This window comes from Monodon monoceros, unplaced genomic scaffold, assembly GCF_005190385.1.
Source record: "Monodon monoceros isolate NGI ecotype Baffin Bay Population unplaced genomic scaffold, NGI_Narwhal_1 Super_Scaffold_21, whole genome shotgun sequence".
Lineage (NCBI taxonomy): Eukaryota > Metazoa > Chordata > Mammalia > Artiodactyla > Monodontidae > Monodon > Monodon monoceros.
Genome location: NW_021703778.1, coordinates 6,941,462 through 6,961,905, shown reverse-complemented (window position 1 = coordinate 6,961,905; position 20,444 = coordinate 6,941,462). Strand labels below are relative to the sequence as shown.

At 42.5% G+C, this 20,444-nt stretch overlaps 1 protein-coding gene across 3 annotated transcripts in view; it reads right to left on the bottom strand.

The window, feature by feature from the left end:
* The window catches only part of NMT2 (N-myristoyltransferase 2), an 81,693-nt gene extending 61,502 nt beyond the window's left edge, over nucleotides 1–20,191 (bottom strand). For 2 of the 3 annotated variants that reach the window (XM_029238040.1, XM_029238042.1), the window contains exon 1: nucleotides 18,975–19,196. In XM_029238040.1, the coding sequence (XP_029093873.1) occupies nucleotides 18,975–19,099 (125 nt within the window). In that variant the 5' untranslated portion in view covers nucleotides 19,100–19,196. Of the gene's footprint in view, nucleotides 1–18,974; nucleotides 19,197–20,121 lie in introns of those variants that run through there. The other variant, XM_029238043.1, reaches the window with a different exon arrangement.
* Between the last annotated feature and the right edge of the window lie 253 nt (nucleotides 20,192–20,444).

Genomic DNA, 20,444 nt, shown 5'->3' with positions numbered 1-20,444 from the left:
AGGCAAAATTTCTTATCATGGAAATCCCTGGTAAAATCCCTACCATGGATTTTCATGAAAACTTAAAGATGGGAAGTAGAGACACAGTTTAACTTGTTTCTTCTAAGGACAGAGATTTCTTCCAGGAATCATATGTGAGCACATGATTCTTGTTCCCACTTTTTCAAAAGTAAAATATGTGAGGGAAGAAGAGGAAGGGAATCTATTTGAACAGTAAAAGAGGAGAAAATGCTTTCTCATTGCTAGGACCTTTCGTCTTTATACAAGCTAATACCATCACTGGTACATCAGCCCCTGAAGCCAAGTCTCCCCGGGAGCCTCCAATGCACACTCAGTGGATCTGCCATAAAGGAAGATGTACATCTCGCCCAAGCTTGCTAAGATGCAGACGCTCACGGGCTCACACTGGCACTCCTGTGTCAGAGCTTGGTGAGAAAGTTCCTGGGAAAGCCAGCTCTATTTCCTCGGAAGTTTGGGAACACACATGAAGATTGGATACTGGCCACCCAGTGGGTGTTGATAACCAAGAGGAGATTATAGCTGCACCAATTAAGTAAAACAGGTTACACCATTTTTCTCTAATCCCTCTTCCCTACCACCTGGGCTCTGGAGGCACCACAGCCCGGCATGTGGAGAGATCCTGTGAACCACGGGGAAATGCCAGAACCAAGGGTGGGGTGGACTTGGCATTGGACAGAAAAAAGATAAAAGATTCAAACAGAATGTGACTGGAGTGAACTTCTTAATACCTGCCATCACTGAAAGCTCTGGAATCTGCCCAAGATATCACTAAGGGTGGGGAAAGGGAGATTTGAAAGCATGGGGTTTTTTTGTTTTTTGTTTTTGTTTTTGGCTGCACAGCGTGGCACGCAGGATCTTAATTCCCCTACCACGAATTGAACCCGGGCCGCCTGCAGTGGAAGCGTGGAGTCCTAACCACTGGACTGCCATGGAAGTCCCACACCCATTTTATTTTATAAAGACAAAAACAAAGCCAAAAAAAACCCACCTATGTATCATTTTATTTATTTGTAAATAGTGTCTCCGAGCAAAAATGGTACCATCCTTTTAAGAAGAAACTGTAGATAGATTCAGATCCCTGTACCTTCCTATTCCTGTTTATGGCCAAGGAAGATACATATTCACAAGATTTGCATAGCGTAAACCTCAGTGTTAAAATGTGTTGAGGGTTACAGCCTGGTTGAATGTGTAAAAATTCTGAATTGGAGAATGTTTTTACAGAAATCTGTAGAAAGTGATTTAAGTCATACTTTTTCATTAGACACAACCATTTACCCACAGAGATTTCTTAGTGTTTTCCTTCTTGTCCACTCAGGACGGGCACTTCAGTCGTTTGCTCTGCGGTGGAAATGGGTTGGTGCAGATCCAACCACGTTCTCTCATCGTCACTGGCCTCAATTTCCCCCCTTTAGTGTAACCAGAATCTTGCCTACCGGCAGTACATCGTGTGACCATCAACCGAGGAAACCAATTCGACCCTTGCTAGAAGCCAGTGCGTGATACTGGAGTTGTTGAATCCTCATAGCCTAACTTACAGAAGAACAGAAACAGACTCACAGATACAGAGAACAAACTAGTGGATACCAGTGGGGAGGAGGTGGGGGGAAAGGGTGAGAAAGGTGTAGGGGATTAAGAGATACAAGCTACTGTATATAAAATAAATAAGCTACAAGGATATATTGTACAGCACAGGGAATATAGCTATTATTTTATAATAACTTTAAATGGAGTATTATCTATAAAAAATTGAATCACTATGTTGTACACCTGAAACTAATATAATATTGTAAATCAATGACTTCAATAAAAAAAGAAAACACTAATTTGAAAAGATACATGCACCCCAATGTTCATAGTAACATTAGTTACAATTGCCACACTGTGGAAGCAACCTAAGTGTCCATCAACAGATGAATGGATAAAGAAGATGTGGTATAAATTATATCTACAACAGAATACTACTCAGCCATAAAAAGGCACTAAAATTTGCCATTTGCAGCAACATGGATAGACTTGGAGGGCATTACATTAAGTGAAATAGTAGGAAGTTGTGCAAGAGAAAGTATTTCAGAGATTTTCAAGCACTACATAGATGTATAGAATTACCATGAGGCTAGGCCTCCCATAGAGCATGGCAGCACTTACAATTCCAGTGAAAAAAACTAATGATTTCTCACTGTCCATTGGTTTTTCTGCCCTGTTAAAGACCAAATGTTCAAATGGTCCTGTTTAGTGGGACAGATATGACTTCACATCATTGCTGGTATGAGTTTCCTGGAGGTTGTGGGTTTGGAGATGAATTTGGCATAAAAAGAATTCTTGGATGTTGGGTAGAGAGAGCAGGAACCTTTGATGACCAATTGGAGCAGTGAGAAGAAAACCAAATGTCTTTTGCATAATTGGCAGGGAAAGAACCCGTGAGTGAAGCGGGGAGGTGATATAATTAGGCTACTTTGATAAAGACTCCTGAAATCAAATGTGAATAAATTGAATCCACTGCAGAAGCATCCACCGATTTTGTTGTCAAAGATGCAGGCGGGAGAAATGGATTTCACTACAGTGTTTTGAATGCCTTGTAAGGAACAGAGGCTAGAGGCAAAACTGCCAGTTAATATGACTTATTTCAGATGAGAAATGATCACAGACTGTCCCAGAGACTCTACAGTGGAGGAAAAAAACGAGCCAAACACACACAAATTAAGAAACAACAACCAAAACCCCCCCAACACTTCAGCAACGAGCCAGTTGCAGGAAGGAGCAGGACGTGATTCAGAGGCTCCATGCCTGAGGGAGGGTGACAATGGATACTCCCATGATCTAGGGGAAATGTGTTAGATACTTAAGTGTAGTTACAGAGCTTTCTTGTAAATACGATGAAGCATGATTTCATTTTAAAGTAATTCCTACCAGGCCAGCCTTTGGATTTTTTTATGTTTACTTTTATTTTGCATGTCAAGTTGATTTTTTTAAAACAAATATCCAAAAATACTCAAGAGGATCATGTTCCAGGTGAATGCTGTTTTATTTGGTCAACAAGTATTTATTGTGTATTTATGATGTCAGGTATTGAAGCAGAGACTTTGTACTGTATTATTTCATACTGATCTCTACAACAGCTCAGTGATGTAGGCATTATTCTCATTTTCCATTTAGGCATCTGAGCCTCAACGAGGTTATGTAACTTATCCAAAATAGTGTCTTAGCAAATTCTTACAACACTTACAGCTCTGCGTGGCAAGTTCCTGTTTTCTTGTTAGAGAAGACACCTGTCTACATGATGTGTTACCCTATTCTGTCATCAGAATCCACCTGCCCCTGTAGACACTGCAAATGCCAGCTACTCACTTTGGTGGCTTCTCTCGCCGCTCAAGGTGGCACTATGACCCCGTTTTGTCAATGAGACATAAAGACTCCTCCTGGGGGCCATCAGGGGAATTGAGCAGCTGCAACTACTGCCCAGCCGCTTGGCAGAGGGAAAGATGTGAAGAGCTTGATCCTCAGGGGGGTCACAGAGCCTCTGAGCTCTAGGACCACCACCTGCATGCCTCTTGTTAGGGGAGAAAAATAACTCCCTAGTGTTTGGGCTCCTTGTATTTGGATATTGTCTTACTTGCAGCTGAGAGCATTCCATCAATACAGGCAGGCCAGGCTTGCCTCTGTATGCCCAAATTCTCGCCACTCGCTTTGAGGGAGAGGGCCCTGCTAGCAGGTCACTGCAGGGAGACAGGGCAGCCTGCCTGGGGCCAGCAGGACCATCAAACGGCCCTGCATGAAAGCATCCCCCCCCAAAAGGGTCTGAAGACCAAATTGGATTCTCTCTTTTGGGAATTTGAACTGGAGATATAGGCAGATGGCTTTTTATTTAACAGAGGAGGGAGACATAAAAACAAAAATGAAACAAGACAAAACAGAGGCTACGAGAAAAGCTGAGTCATATCAAGGCAGTGAAGTGCACTCCAGTGAATACCGTCTGTCAACTCCCGACGCCCAAAAGATGGGATGACCAGAGGTGGAGATCCTGGTGTGGACCAGTTATTCTCATCAATTCCATGTAGGCCTGAGGCCTCAGCTCCTGCCTCAGCTGAATTCTGTGATTTAATGATCCTCTTCTCAATTTCATTTTTAGTTTCTGGGGAGAAGTGGCTGAGAAGGGAGGCGGGGCTAAGAGAGCCCAGGCTGAGATTACTGCTTAGATAAGTGGCTCTGCTGTTCGCTCCTTAAGCATCTAAGAGCTTAGGAAAGCAGGCCTTGGTTTCAGGGGCTCCCAGAAGGCCATGGGTTCTAGGAAAACCCCTGAGATCTGATGGATGTGGAGGCTGGTGCGCCCCCAGGACAGAATCCAGGGAGCTCAGAGCAGCCTAGGCCTTCCTCTCCACGATCAGGACCATGCCGTTTCCTTGCCAAATCCTCCAACTAGACTAGCACATTCTTATTTTCTTTTTTTATTAAAGTGTTGTTGCTATACAATATTATATAAGCTACAGACATACATTATAGTGATTCACAATTTGTAAAGGTTATACTCCATTTATAGTTATTATAAAATATTGGCTGTATTCCCTGTGCTGTACATTATATCCTTGTAGCTTATTTTATGCATAATAATTTTTGTGCTTCTTAGTCCCCTGCCCGTATCTTTCCCCTCCCCCCTTCCCTCTCCCCACTGGTAACCACTAGTTTGTTCTCTATATCTGTATTCCAAATCAAATGCTGAACAAGCGCTGGGATATATATATATATATATATATATATATATATATATATATATAAAACATCTTCTTTATCCATTCATCTATTGATGGACACTTAGGTTGCTTCCATACCTTGGCAACTGTAAATAATGCTGCTATGGGGTACATGTATCTTTTCAAATTATTTGGGTTTTTTTTTTTATATATACCCAGGAGTGGAATTGCTGGATCATACGGTAGTTATATTTTTAGTTTTTTGAGAAACCTCCACACTGTTTTCCACAGTGGCTGCACCAATTTACATTCCCACCAACAATGTACAGGGTTTCTTTTTCTCTACATCCTTGCCAACATTTGTTATGTGTTCTTTTTGATGATACCCATTTTGACAGATGTGAGGTGATATCTCATCGTGGTTTGACTTATATCTCCCTGATAATTAGTGACGTTGAGCATCTTTTTATGTGCCTGTTAGCCATCTGCATTTTCTCTTTGGAAAAATGTCTATTCAGTTCTTCTGCCTGTATTTTAATTGGGCTGTTTGTCTTTCTATGTTGAGTTGTATGAGCTGTTTATGTATGTTGGATATTAACCCCTTACTGGTCATATCATTTGCAAATATTTTCTCCCATTCAGTAGGTTGTCTTTTGGTTTTGTCAATAGTTTCCTTTGCTGTGCAAAAACTTTTAAGTTTAATTAGGTCCCATTTGTTTATTTTTGCTTTTATTTCCTTTGTTTTAGGAGACGGATCCAAAAAAATATCAGTACAATTTATTAGACCAGCACATCCTCAAGCAGCTTCAGACTTCCACGTCATTCATCGCCCCAATCACTCCCTGTACCTGTGCCCCAGCTGCTGCCAGTGTCTGGGCCCAGAGCAGCGGCTGGTTCCCAGCTATCTCTGTGAGGCCTGGCAGCAAGGCCGCTTCTGGGTTTCGTGCTTGCTTCACTGTCACGAGTAGCTGTGTGGGAAGCTCCCACCAATCTGATGTAAGTTGATCCACATCCTGCTAACAAACCAGCCTGCCTAACACAACTCATCTGCCTCTTCTCCTAAATCCTAATTTCTTTATGCACCAGTCTGCTCGGGGTACTGTCACAAAATACCATAGACTAAGTGGCGTAAACAACTGAAATTTATCTTCTCATCATTCTGGAGGCTGGAAGTCCAAGGTCAAGGTGCCAGCAGGGTTGGTTTCTGGTGTGAGCTCTTTTCCTGGCTTGTAGATGGTCAGCTTCTCGCTAGGACCTCACATAGCCTTTCCTTCATGGGTGTGCAGAGAGAGAGGGCACAAGAGTAAATTCTGGGGTCTCTTCTTATAAGGACACTACCCTATCGGATCAGGGCCCCGCACTTAATGACATCATTTAGCCTTAATTACTTCCTTAGAGCCACCATCTCCAATTACAGCCATACTGGATGTTAGGGCTTCAATATCTGAGTTTTGGGGGAGACACAGTTCAGTCCATATTGCCTTGAAAGCGGTAGCCACGCCTGACTAAGCTTTTACTCCCCCATCGGAGCATAGACCGGACATACCTTGTGCCCAATGAATGCTAGTCAGGGAAGCCATGAATGAAATGACAGAACTTGGATTTTAACACAGGTTTTCTAGCCTCCAAATCAAATGCTGAACAGCTGCTGGGAGTTAAAGGAAGAAAAAGGCATGGTTCTCCCTCTAGGAGTTTAACATTTTTATGGAGGCAGGTCAAACCACTGAAGTAAATTATATTACGAAGCATCACGCCGTGGTGAGTGGGCCCATTGGGACACACGGAAAGCATTCTAGAAGATCCCTTAGGGACACGAGCTGACCCTAAGAGGCTGGTTTGCTTCGGGACCTTGGAGGACAGATGGGGGGAGAGGGAAGGGCACCCAGCCAGGAAAACTTGGGATCTGAGATCTGAGATGGAGGTTTGAGATTCAGCATGGTGGGGGCTGGAGCAGAAGTGCAACACGGGGTGAGAGTTCCAGAACAATCGGGGCGGGAGGGACCAGACAGCAGGACAAAGATGGGGAGAGTTCTGGAAGATGCTGAAGGAGACGATGACATCTTCAAGTCTAAAGTAAACTTTCCACTGAGAACAAGAGCTCTGACATTTTAACCAACCATTTAAACATTACTAGAAAATGTAATCCTGTCCTCAGTAGAAGGAATTATTTCATAGTTTAAAAAAGGTTTTTTGTGTTTTTTTGTCATATGGACTGCTGATATAGTTGTGCAGAAGGTGCTATCATTTTAAAGGTAGAAGTGCATCCAATGTTCATGGTGAAATTTTAAGGGAGCTCTTTATACAACTAAGTATATCTTTTCACATAGTTTTTTCAATCCAGGTATTGGACTGTATAATACCTGCAGTCATGCTTTATGCTTTAACTCGTACTTCGTTTTTCTAAAATTATTTGTTATTTGGGACAAGTGAGCTCACAGAAGTATCTTTCCGAGACCAAGCCTGACTTCAGAATTTTCATATATATATTTCAGGAGACAGTGCTAAGAATACTGTATTTTTCGAAATAGAATAACATGAAAGAATAACATGCCACTCCTTAGCAAAACTATTGAAAACCACACCTACTCTTGGGAAAATATTCCGATAGTGTGGTAAGATGACCTGCTCTGTAAATGTTAAGAAATTCAAGCTTGAAGGGCACCACACTCCCACCATACACTATCTACAATGTGTCATCATATCTGTCCCCCCAGCACCCTCTGAGGGTCCACCCAGGGAATCAGTGATGTTTGAGAATTACTGTGAGACATTTAGAGTTTCTCAATACAAACTTAAGTAAGCCAGAAGCTTTTAAGAAGTGTGGGTATTTAAGAGCGTTCCTTCCTATTTGTGAACGTGTATGTCTGTGACTTTTTTCATAGTATAACACTAAGAGAAGTCAGCTTTTAAATTTTCACACTACTTTACAATGATCCTTCTGAATGACATCACACAACTTTCCATATTTAGTGGATCGATCGGTCCATTCATTCTTCTGTTCATCCTTTCAACATCTACATGCATATTATTACCCCAACTTTGGGCATATTGGGGGCGTAGAAGAACAGCTATTGAGGTGGTAAGAGTCAAGCTAAATCCCACTTCAGTGTTGAGTTTAATAGTCGGTTTTGGATAGAATGTTCTACAGCCCCATTATTTCACACGCAACATTTTCTTTCATTCTTCTTCCTCATTCAAATCGGCATATGGTTGCCCTGGCAGTCTCTGCCCTTACCCTCCCTTCTCCCTCTTTCTTTCTCTCCCTTTGGATAAAGTAAAAAGAAATGAAGTGTCATTTTACTTTTTGGAGATTTTTCAGGAACCCGACCTCCCTGGAGGGCAGAAATACTACAATAGAAAGTAAAGGTCAAGTTGACTGCGGGAAAGCTCAGGCTTTCGTTTGGCTGTCCTATGGGCTCCTCTACTGGGGCCTAGAGCCTCTGATTGCTGCAGCTTTCAGCAAAGGAAGAACAGCCTGGTGCTTACAAATCCTGCAGCTGCTTTCATCACAGTTAGGGACAGGAAGAGAAGGCTTGGGTGTCAGGGAAGCTGAAGTTCTAGCTGCCTTTCAAACTTCTGGTGAGCCATCCTTTACTCTTGGACAAGTAGGAGTAAGGATACGGAGTGGCTGAGGGTAGGCAAAGATGCTACCTCCCATTTACCTCCTGCTTCCTGCCCAAGCATCACATTTCCTAACCAGATCCCAGCTCTGACTTGACACCTTGAATCTGGACTGTTAAGTCGGGTTCATTTCACACCTGGCTCTGAACAGCCTGCTTCTTAGCTTACCCGTGTCTGGCTTTGATCCTGGATTTCGGAACCCGATACTGCTTCCTCCCTTCTGATCATCTAGCATAGATTTATTCCCCCTGCTGCTCTGGATTCTCAACCTTGGTCTCTGATAGGGTGGGGCTGGGAAACAGAACTGGGTCCCTGGGGAGCGCTGGGTCCTCGGCTCTCTGTGCATCTGCTATTGGATGTGGCCACGCAGATGCAACTTGCCTTGCTGCCAGCATTCCTGAGCTCTCGAACTGCTATACCTTACTTTCTAATCCTCCTCCTTTTAAAAGGTAGAGTGTTCTGCACGTCTGCCTGTGAGTAGAACAAATCCTTTGTGCTGTGGGAATTAGAGACGAAGAAAGGAGTTTTGCTTTCATCACAATTTTCTAAATTACCTGTTGTACTCGTAGCTCAAATCACACCTGATTTTCTTTTTAAATAACTGACAGTGAGAGCTATCACCTAGCACAATCGCACACCTCTGTGGTGGCATTTCTCCGAATCGTAATGTGGCCAGGGGGACTTCTGCGGGCTCACACGAATAATTTACAGACGTTCAATTTCAGTTCTCACACACCAAGTGACTGAATCCCATGAAGCGTTCTTTGACACCAGGCTTTTGGAAAACAAAAAGCCTATTTATGAGGAGATGAACAAAAGGAAATGATAAAAATTGCAAGTGAAAGCACTGGCCCAACTCTAATTTCATAACCCTGACCCTGTAGTTAGAAGGTTCTCGATGCTGGACATCTCTCCTTAGGAAATATTTGATGGGAGAAGGATGTAATAATGTTGATGACTTTCTCCAGCCAGGACGTGGCTGTCCCTGGGCTTCCACTTTTAGTGAATTTTTTTGTTCTTATGGAAGCTTGGGAAGGGCCAAATTGGCTCCTAAGATATCATCTGAATGTAGAAAACAGACTTATGGTTACCAAGGGGGAAAGCGGGGGGGAGGGATAAACTGGGAGATTGGGATTAACATATACACACTGCTGTATATAAAACAGATAAACAACAAGGACCTACTGTATAGCACAGGGAACTCTACTCAATACTCTGTAATGACCTACATGAGAAAAGAATCTAAAAAAGACTGGATACATGTATAACTGATTCACTCTGCTGTACAGCAGAAACGAATACAACATTGTAAATCAATTATACTCCAATACAAAGTAATAAAAAAGATATCATCTGAATAAGCAAGATATCACTGCTGCAGCCCCTACATGGGACTCAGTACTCTTCAGAGCTCTTCTCCCAGCTTGGGTCCTTCATATCCCACTGGCCCTTGTCCCCTAAGGCCATTACAGTAGATGGGAATGGCCGATCTCTTATTGTCCCATTTATTTTTACATGCGAGTATGATACTGATCCATACCAGACCTCAGTCCACTTCTCTGTACTTCTTGTGCTGACCAGTACATTCCACGGCACGTCTTAAAGCATTTCTGAACCCTAAACATCAGCATGTCCATAATGATTTACAACAGAAGCCCTAACACACAGGAACATTGTTTCACCTTTCGTGGTTCTTACAAGGTGAGATAATCACAAACAGAGCTTTAAAAGTAATCAGTTATGCTGGATGCTTAACTGGTTGCATGAGTGAGCTTTGAGGGCAGAACCCTGTCGCATTTCTATCTTTTAATAAATTTTTAAAATTTTATTTATTTATTTTTATTTTTGGCTACGTTGCGTCTTTGTTGCTGTGTGCGGGCTTTCTCTAGTTGTGGCGAGCGAGGGCTACTCTTCGTTGCAGCGCGTGGGCTTCTCACTGCGGTGGCTTCTCATTGCGGTGGCTTCTCTTTGTTGTAGAGCACGGGCTCTAGGTGCACGGGCTTCAGTAGTTGTGGCATGTGGGCTCAGTAGTTGTGGTTCGCGGGCTCTAGAGTGCAGGCTCAGTAGTTGTGGCGCATGGGCTCAGTAGTTGTGGCACACAGGCTCTAGAGCGCAGGCTCAGTAGTTGTGGCACACGAGCTTAGTTGCTCGGCAGCATGTGGGATCTTCCCGGGCCAGGGCTCGAACCCATGTACCCTGCATTGGCAGGCAGATTCTTCACCACTGCACCACCAGGGAAGCCCCTGTCACATTTATATCTGTACCCCCAGAACTTTGTTTAGTGCTTACTGCCTGGTTTACTACTTGAGAAATAACTGCTTAATACTGAATGATCCTGCATGAACTAAAACAACATGCACTATTTTCAGATAATTTATCCTCTATTACTTCAGCCTTTAACGATCTTAGTAAATTCAAGAGGAATCACTAGAAAAACTGGAAAGATACAAATGGACTAAATCTGACTCTTATTCAAGAGGAAATTTTGCTTAGCAGAAGTCACCCACCTTCTCCGATAAAGAAGGGAACAGGGAATCGTTAATGCAAATTCAAGTTAAAAATAGCAACATGTAATTTACGTATAGATATTTTTCAGCTATCACCCCCCGGAATATCTTCAGGGTTGAATGCTTTGGGTAGATGATGTCAGGGAATCCGTATGCAGGGCAAACAGCGTGTGAAAAAATTCACCAGTTGTATCAAGCTCCTGATGTACTGTCTTTAAAGATCCTCAAATCATTCCCTTTACAAAGCAGCATGTCCATTTTTAGAGGGCTTACCTCGGGCTGGTTGGCCACTCTTGCCGTTCACAGCTGTAAGTCGCCTCTCTGTGGTCAGTGAAACCAGCCTCAATCTAACCCTTCATTAAATCTGCAAATAAGGAGACTGGACCAGGGGACCTCTGAGGGCCTTTCGGCTCCCCCTTCTGGGATGACATCAAACCATCAGAGTAGATCTGGAAGCAGTGAGCTTCTCTCTCTGCATGTTTTCCCCCCTGTTCCTCTGAGTTATAGCTGTGAGGGCAGATGTGAGGTTAATTTTTTAAATCCCTTAAATGGCCCAATTTTGGCAGCTCCTGTACTACCTAAGCCATCCCTTGAGAGCCAGCGTAAGAAGTCTCGCTGCTCCCCCAGAAGATGCTGAGTGGATTCAGGCTCCCCACTTTGTTTCTTCTTCTGGACAAGAGCCCCCGCCCCCCACGCTGTGAAGTACCCTCCTCGGTCCTCAGACTCCTGCTGCCATTCTCCACGGCCTCCTTCTACGTACTTCTCTCCTTCTGATACTTAAAACAAAAAAGCCTAACAGCAGGACTGCAAGCTAAGAACAAATCCTTGTTGCCACTGCCTAGCACAATCCTTTTCAAATGCTGTTATTTTTCAAAAACTGAAATCACTTTAGAAAAAGTCATTACACGAGGCCCCCTAATATATAAATCAGTAAAGACTGGAAGATTCTGTCTTGGCTTCTGACCTCAAAGAACCCCAGTATACTTCAGAATAATTTTAAAACCAATTGCTGGGTTTCCCTGGTGGCGCAGTGGCTAAGAATCCACCTGCCAATTCAGGGGACGCGGGTTCGAGCCCTGGTCTGGGAAGATCCCACATGCCGCGGGGCAACTAAACCCGTGTGCCACAACTACTGAGCCTGCGCTCTAGAGCCTGCGAGCCACAACTACTGAGCCCTCGTGCCACAACTACTGAGCCCACGTGCCACAACTACTGAAGCCCGCGTGCCTAGAGCCCGTGCTCCACAATAAGAGAAGCCACCGCAATGAGAAGCCCACGCACCACAACAAAGAGTAGGCCCCGCTCGCCACAACTAGAGAAAACCCCGCGTGCAACAAAGAAGACCCAATGCAGCCAAAAATAAATAAAGAAATTTATATAAAAAACCCAAAAAACAAACCAATTGCTTAGGATACTGAAGAAAGAGAAATTATTGGGGGAAAAAAATAAGTATCAGTAAAAACACTCTACCTGCTCCCTTAGCTGTTACAAATGTTTGGTAAAAGGAAATAAGACCAACTTAAGCTCACTTTTAAGAGAGCTTTCTTTGGGTTCTTTCATTTTCCCGTTCATATTGATGGAGGCATTATGACCTGGGTCAACCAAATAAAGAAAAAACAAACTGGAGTAGGAAGTCAGAGATTGTGAGTCATAGAGGACTATCTCTTTACCAGGACCAGCTCCAACGAAAAGAATGATGAACAGGAAATGTCCAACATCACAGCATGAGGTTGGGGTTAAAGAAACAAGTTCTACTTAAGTATAACAAGAATAGAGTCAACTTCATGGGCTTGTAACCAAAGCCAGATAGCGTGGCTAGCGTACTCCTTCAATCTCTTAGCTGTACTTTGTCCATGCCTGGCCCTTAGTTTAACGGCCATGTGTCTGTCTGGGCTTCTGCCCTGGAGAAATTCAAAATAATGATTTAGGATGGGGAGCTCGGTTCCTCTGTTGCCTGTTTCTACACTGCGTCCCAGCATCCGTGCAGGCAGGGTTAGCGTCTCTGTGTTTAGCGGGAGAATCGTGACTCCCTCCAGCCCTGCTCAGCTCTCCTGCAAGCTTTTCCTCTGTTGATCTGAAGCAAAGAGTTTGGCTTTTTCGACCACATCAGACTCAAGTCTGTCCATCCATTAAAACTGTCAGATTGATGACATTTCTGGTCACTCTCAAGGAACAACAGTCTTACGGACCATTCGGTGAAAAAAATGAGTTTCGATTTCTTAATCAGAAGGCTCAGTCCTGCGAACAATCAAAACTTCTGCCGGTTTTGGCACTGGACTTTTCTTCCCAGGTGGGGCCGCCATGATGGAGAACACGTGGTCAGACAGGAGGGCTGTGGTCTACGCCCCTCCTGCCACTCCAGCCTTTTCCCTCTCACAGGTTTTGCCCCCTCCCCAGGGTCTGGCCCTGGGCTTGGGGGCAGGTGGCTGGAGTTCACAGCACCGTTCTGTTTAAAGAAATCCTTCAAGATGCTCCCACTCTCATGACCTTTTTATAAGTGGGCTAAGAGGGTGAGATCAGTTTGCAGACATTTCCTTTGTAAGTTCTGCACACCCACTCTGCTGTACTCACTTCAAATTCTGGCAGAGTCCTTTCCCTTTCTGAGTCATTCAAGGCATTCTTTGCAAGACTAACTCTTTTTTAAAAAAAATTGATGTATAGTTGATTTACAACATTGTGTTAGTTTCAGATGTGCAGCAAAGTGATTTAGTTTATATATATATATATTTTTTAGATTATTTTCCATTAGAGATTGTTTTAAGATCTTGAGTATAGTTCCCCGGGTTATACAGTAAATCCTTGTTGCTTATCTATTTATGTATGTATTTATTTATTTGTTTATTGATTTATTAGCCATGCCGCGCAGCATGCGGGATCTTAGTTCCTCGACCGGGGATCAAACCCATGTCCCCTGAAGTGCAAGCTCGGAGTCTCAACCAGTGGACTGCCAGGGAAGTCCCTATCTATTTTATGTATAGTAAGTTGTATCTCTTAATCCCATAATTCTAACTTATCTCTCCCCCGCCTCCCTTTCCCGTTTGTTTCCTATAATACTAACTCATTCTTAAGAGAGTGAAGGCTGAAGTTTATAGATGAATCTGCTCCTGGCCTCCCCGAGGTCTCTGAACTCTGTGCCACGTGTGGCTGCCACATTATTTAGCAAGAGGCGTCCCTCCTCTGTGCTTCCACACAGAAGCAGCTGACGTGCCACTCTCAGTGAATCCATGGCATGGTTTTCTCCAGCGTTCGGAATTTGTCTTTCAAAGACGCTTGCTCTGATCACAACTTTACGATCTCGGACAGGTGCATGCTGACTGTACCCCTTAATCCATTAACTTCTTCATGATCTTCTGGGGGCTCCAGGGCTTCAGTCCTTCATGAAACCTATACTGCTCTTTCCATTTAGTTTTTCTGTGTGAATTAACCTAAACTCAACCTTCCTTCGGAATGGGAGAGTTTCATATATAGACACAGAGTCTTATATCCGGACTACTTGCATGGTTAATGTCTCAAGTATGCATATTTGTTTCCTCAGCAAAATTGTAAGTGTATCAGGAGAACCAAGGGTGACAGCCTGGCATTCCAGGGGCAGGAGCCCATTCCTCTCGGACGACAGCAGTTTTACAGGTAAAGTAGTTGGAGCATCTTCCACAGAAGCAAATGCTGCGGCTATAGGGCTTGGGGCTCTGTAGACTGGTTAGGAGTTCCACAACCGGAAGCAAGAATGTGAATTTTCTATTCACAACCATTTTAAACATCTCACAACCTTTTTATATTGGGGCTGATGATACTTGGAAGGAGAGAATCAGATAAAGCCATCACCCTGTTACTGTCTCAGTCATAAGCATAGGGTATGAACAGATACATAACAGAAGGGCAATGATATGATTTTATCGGTAGATCCACACATTGAAACAATCAGGAGTGACTTTATCAAAGGAAGCAGACAGTGGTTAAGCATCCTGGTGAGTAATCTCATTGAGAATGTGGTGACTTAATCCACCAAGAGTTTCTGGAATCCTGAATTCCTAGGGCAGCATTCATGTTACAGGCCTCAGAGGACAGAGGGGAAAAAATTTTGAGTCATACTATGACATTTTTCTAATTATTCCAAAAGTTATTCTCAGATGAAAAAAGAAGTCATTGTTACTATGGTATTCCTGAAAACGGAGAAATTCTGATTCACAAGAGACGCCATCATCTGACACCTAGTGTCTCCAAGGATAAAGTTAAAGACACTTTTTTTGTGTGTGAAAGGATTCCGACCTTTTAATTAACACATGCATCACCTCACATATTTATCTTTCTTTTTCTTTGGTGAGAATGTTTACATTTTGCTCTCTTAGCAAATTCCAATTACTACACAATACAGCATTATCAACTATAGTCACCGGGTTTTTCATCTTAGAAAATTTGTACCCTTTTACCAGACTCTCCCTGTTTCTTCCGCCTCCCAAGCCCTGGCAACTACTCTTCTACCTTCTGTTTCTATGAGTTTGATTTCTTTTAGATCCCACATATAAGCGATACCATGCAGCATTTTCCTGTGTCTGTCTTGCTGACTTAGCATAATGTCCAGGTCCATCTGTGTCGTTGCAAGTGGCAGGATTAATTTTTTTTATTCAATTAAAATAAATAATTAAGGTACAGCTGAGAAAGTCAAGATGTTAACACGGTAGTACGTTCACCTTTATATCTTCTAGGTACATCTCTCTAGAGTCTTAGGCACAAAGAATAAGCATCCAAAGAAATGCAACTTGGGAATCGGAGAACCGACCACATCCTACCCTTGGTTTCTGTTGCCTCCGCATCCAACTCTTTTCTCAAAAAACCTTCCTCCCTTGACGTTCTAAACTGAGTGTAAGTCTCACCTCCTTCTTGGACCCTCCCGGGCCCTCCTTCTCATCTTAGCCCTTATCTATTTTACCTGTGAATTGTGGTTAAGACATTCCGGGCTTTGTCTCAGCAGAAACGGCACCTGTTCCTAAACTGACAGCTGTGATTCACATTGACAGTTAGCACTGTGATTGGTCAGGTGAGTTGGTTGGCTGTTCACTTCCTATGCTTTTGGCTTATCATATAGTTGCGTGTTAAGGCAACATATTACCATGAAGTCAGCCACAAGCACATCTGTCCTTATGCAAATTCACAGGTGTACCTGCCAAGGCGTACAGAAGGTTGAATGTAGGCCTTAAGAGAAACAAAGAAGCTTAGTTAAGAAAAAAATGGAAGAAGATTTTTTGAAATTAATTAAAAGCAAATCAACACAGGAGAAAAAGGAACTCTCCTACACTGTTGGTGGGAATGTAAATTGGTGCAGCAGCTATGGAGAACAGTAGGGAGGTTCCTTAAAAAATGAAACATAGAGCTACCATATGATCCTACAATCCCACTCCCGGGCATATATCCAGAGAAAACCATAATTGGAAAAGATACATGCACCCCAATGTTCACTGCAGCACTATTCACAACAGCCAAGACATGGAAACAACTTAAATGTTCATCAAAAGAGGAATGGATAAAGAAGATGTGGTACATGTATACAATGGAATGCTACTCAGCCATTAAAAAGAATGAAATAATGCCATGTGCAGCAACATGGATGGACCTAGAGATGATCATACTAAGTGAAGAAAGCCAGACAAAGACAAATACCATATGATATTGCTTATATGTGGAATCTAAAAAAAATGATACAAATGAACTTATATACAAAACAGAAATAGACCCACAGACACAGAAACCCAAACTTATGGGTTTGAAACCCAAACCAAAGGGGAAAGGGCGGGGAGGGATAAATTAGGAGTATAGGATTAACATATACACACTACTATATATAAAATAGATAACAAACACGGACCTACTGTATAGCACAGGGAACTCTACTCAACATTTTGTAATAACCTATAAGGGAAAAGAATCTGAAGAAGAATATATGTGTGTGTGTGTGTGTGTGTGTGTGTGTGTGTATATATCTGCATCACTTTGCTGTATATCTGAAACTAACACAACATTGTAAATCAACTATACTTCAATCAAAAAAATCAACACAAACACGGGGTTTAAAAGACAAGTAAATTAATTTAAAACCTCTGTTAATCAGACAGTTTCTGCATCTTAACTTTGATGAGTCTTTGTTCTCACTCCTTAATATCAAGGGCAGAGACTGTTTTGTGAACCAAGTTAGAAAATGATTTTGATTATCATTCAAACAATTCATGATTATGTACCTTCTCTCTATCTATCATGGGAAAATAGTATAATTCGAAAGTAGGGTAAGTTAGGAATGCTCTTTCATTCTTATCTGTAGAATGGAGAGCATCTAAAATGCAGCAAAATGAGAGCTTGTTGCTTTGTCATGGTGACTTGTGGTCGCTACCATGGTGACTTACGCACGTAATGACTGGGTAGCATGAACAATCTAGGACTTTATGATGCAAATGTTCATATCTTTCCACAGAAGTCAGGTTAAAAACTTCTGGAAGTGTATATTCCAGTTGATTTAGCCTCCCAAATCACAAGCATGTCTTCAAGTGTCTAAGTTGTGTTTGCATCATGTAATGCAAGTAGATACCCCACCTTCACGGATGAGTTTATTTCACGAGCGGAGTTGCCAGGTGTTGAGATGCTCAGTTAAGACGACACGCCAAAAGGAAAGTCAAGTCTTTAATCACTGCTCTAGGATAAGCCAAGAGGCCAAACAGGAACACGCACCAGCCCCCAAAATGTTCCATCTTCCCCATGGAATGGATATGTGTGTGTACACATTGTCTGGTGTGGGAGAGCAGCTTCCCTACCCAGCAAATCTTTGCAATTGCCTATGGTTGGACCTGAAAAATCCCACGTAGGTTTTTAACCAGGTGCTACGTCTGGCCAGTAGGGTGCTTTATTTCTGGGCTCTGTGAGGTACTAGTGACAAACAAACTAGAACTATCTGACAATAGAGGGGAATTTACTGGAAGGGTATTGGAACATTTTAAATCATGGAAGAGAGTGGATGAATAATAAAATTACGGGAAGGACGGTGACCCAGGTGAGCATTGGCAGCCAGGGTTCTCCTCTCACTCACCTCTTCTCTGTGTGAGTCAAGCTCACTCTCTCTTATTGTGGCCTGGATGCCTTAGGCAAAACAGGGACTTTACTGGAAAGTTAGTGGAGTGGCTCGGATAATCCAAGGAATATGACTATTAGCAGCTTTAGAGTTTCATATATGCAGTTCCACCACTAGCCCTACCTCTCGCAGTTCTAGTTAAAAAAATAAAAAAGCCAGAGAAGAACTCTGATTGCCTCCTGCCTAGATCAATCACTGTGAATGTGACTAATCATGCTACTCCCATCATGGAGACATGACCACTGGGCTCCACCCTATTGGGCATCATTTCCAGAGAAGGAATTATCAGTCAGAAAGAGGCATAGAAGATACCTCTTTAAACACATGAGAAGAAATGTCATTTTGGTACCATGTCTAAGGATGTAAAGGAAAAAAGGTTATTGAGAAAACTGAGCTAACACCTTTTCATCTGCCAGATAACTTGTTTTATAAGTAGAGGTAACACCAAAAATCACTACATCGTTCAGTAACTTCGTTTCTATAATTTTAAAGTTAATTCCTTTATGAGCCAGTGTTTCTTTGAGCTTACATACACTGTGCCTCTTCTCCTTTACACACACACACACCCAAGTGTGCAAGTCTGAGGATACAAAATGGATGAAAGACGAGGTTTCTGTTCTTAAAGGAAATTATATTTCCTCTGTCTCTCTTGATTTTCACCTTCAGTGTGCTAAAATTTTAGTTCACTAGCCTATATAATTAATTCAGTACATGTACCTCTGGAAGTATACCAGCTTTCCAACCATAAGATTTTTCTGAAAGTCTACATTTGATTCTATTTGCCCAGTGAAAAAGTTAAGCTCAAACACTGTGTCGTGTTCTTAACAGAAGGACCAACTGTAGTTCTAGTTCATGTGAAACGACAACTGATGCTCACATGAATAAGTTTCATTGCAGTTCACAATGACTATTTGGCTATTTATTTGTTGATATTCTGTGTCATTCCAATACCCACTGGAGACAAGCTAACTTTAGTATTATAAGATAATAACCACTTAAAAAAACAAATCCCTTTCACATGAGACTTACCAAGTGCTCTCTGGCCAAGAATCACCTCTCCTCCGTGAAGCTCCTTCTCTGAAGATGCCTCTTTCCAGCTTTCTTTTACCTCCCAATCTAGAAAAAGGCAAACCTCCCTGAGAAATAGTTGACATTCTTCTTCTCTCACTCAAGAGAATGAAAATCTGTCTTTCCTGGCCTCTTTGAAGGAAAAATGTAATTGATCTCCAATGCAATTTGAGCTATTCTCTATTTCCAAGTAGTTCTACTGATATATTCATCACCATGATTCCCCTTTTGTGTGTCTCCTTATATCAAACATGAATTTTTTGGCTGCTGTGCATTTGATCTCACTTTAACCTACTTTCCTACCTTGTCTGGCCTTTAAGGGGTGACTATTATCACAGAACTCCAAAATTTCCCCCCTTGGGGAATAAGTATCAAGTTATCTTTCTAAGGCTCACAGGATCCCTTAGGACCTCAGTGGCCACTGCCATGTTTCTCGAAGGAGTTTATAATTGTTATACTCTTTAACAAATTGTTGGCATTCTGGGAAACAACATTTTTAGCTTCCCATAAGACAGTTAACACTATTTCATAAGCATTGCAGAAAGGTAGAGAGCATATGTCGCCTGCCATATCCATAAACAAAGGATCAAGCCATAGCCACTGCAGCCTCCCCTGAATGTGCACCCTGAGGGGATTCACCCTGAGGAGAAAAGCGGGATATTGGCCCTAGATAGTTAAGGTGCCTATCAAAGGAATGATTTCAATGAACCCATATTCTTGCATCTTCTCACACATAGAAAAGTGCTAAATTCACTAACTTGAGATGTATGTGTTTCTTTAATGAACAGTAATCTTCTGATGGTCTGTCTACCTGTTTTTTGTTTGTTTTGCAAAAACTCCTATATACCCTGGCTCTCCCCTTACTTCTTTGGAGCGGTCTCTCAGAGCCATCTGAGTTGCTGCCTCCTGGGCTTAAGTCCTCAGCAAGTCTGCCAAATAAAACATAATTCTCAGCTTTTAAGTTGTGGATTTTTTTCAGTCGACAGGTCCATAAGGTAAGTTTCTCTGCTTCTCTAGTTTCCTCATCTGTGAAATGACAGAGTACTGATCTCACAGATTCTGGTGAGGATTCAATGAGCTGATCCACAGGAAGTGCTTAGAACCTTACCTGAACACAGCAGGCACTCAGTGTTAGTTCTGTGACCATCCCTGAAATTCGTCTCTGTGAGGCAGCCAGGTGCTTCGGGGAGAATATGTACTGTACTTCCGGGAGAAGTGTCTGGGTTTCTGCTCAAATCCTGGGTCTTTACCACTGTTTGGGCAAAACAGTTCTTTTCTGTATCTCTGGATGCCAAAGTAGATTCACATCACCTGCTTTAGCTAGATGACAGGGATGTCGTGATCAAACAAGATCATGCATGATGAAAGCAGTCTATAAACAAGAACCCCTTTACAGGGCTATGACTGCAGGCAGATAGGGTAGTGGGTCCC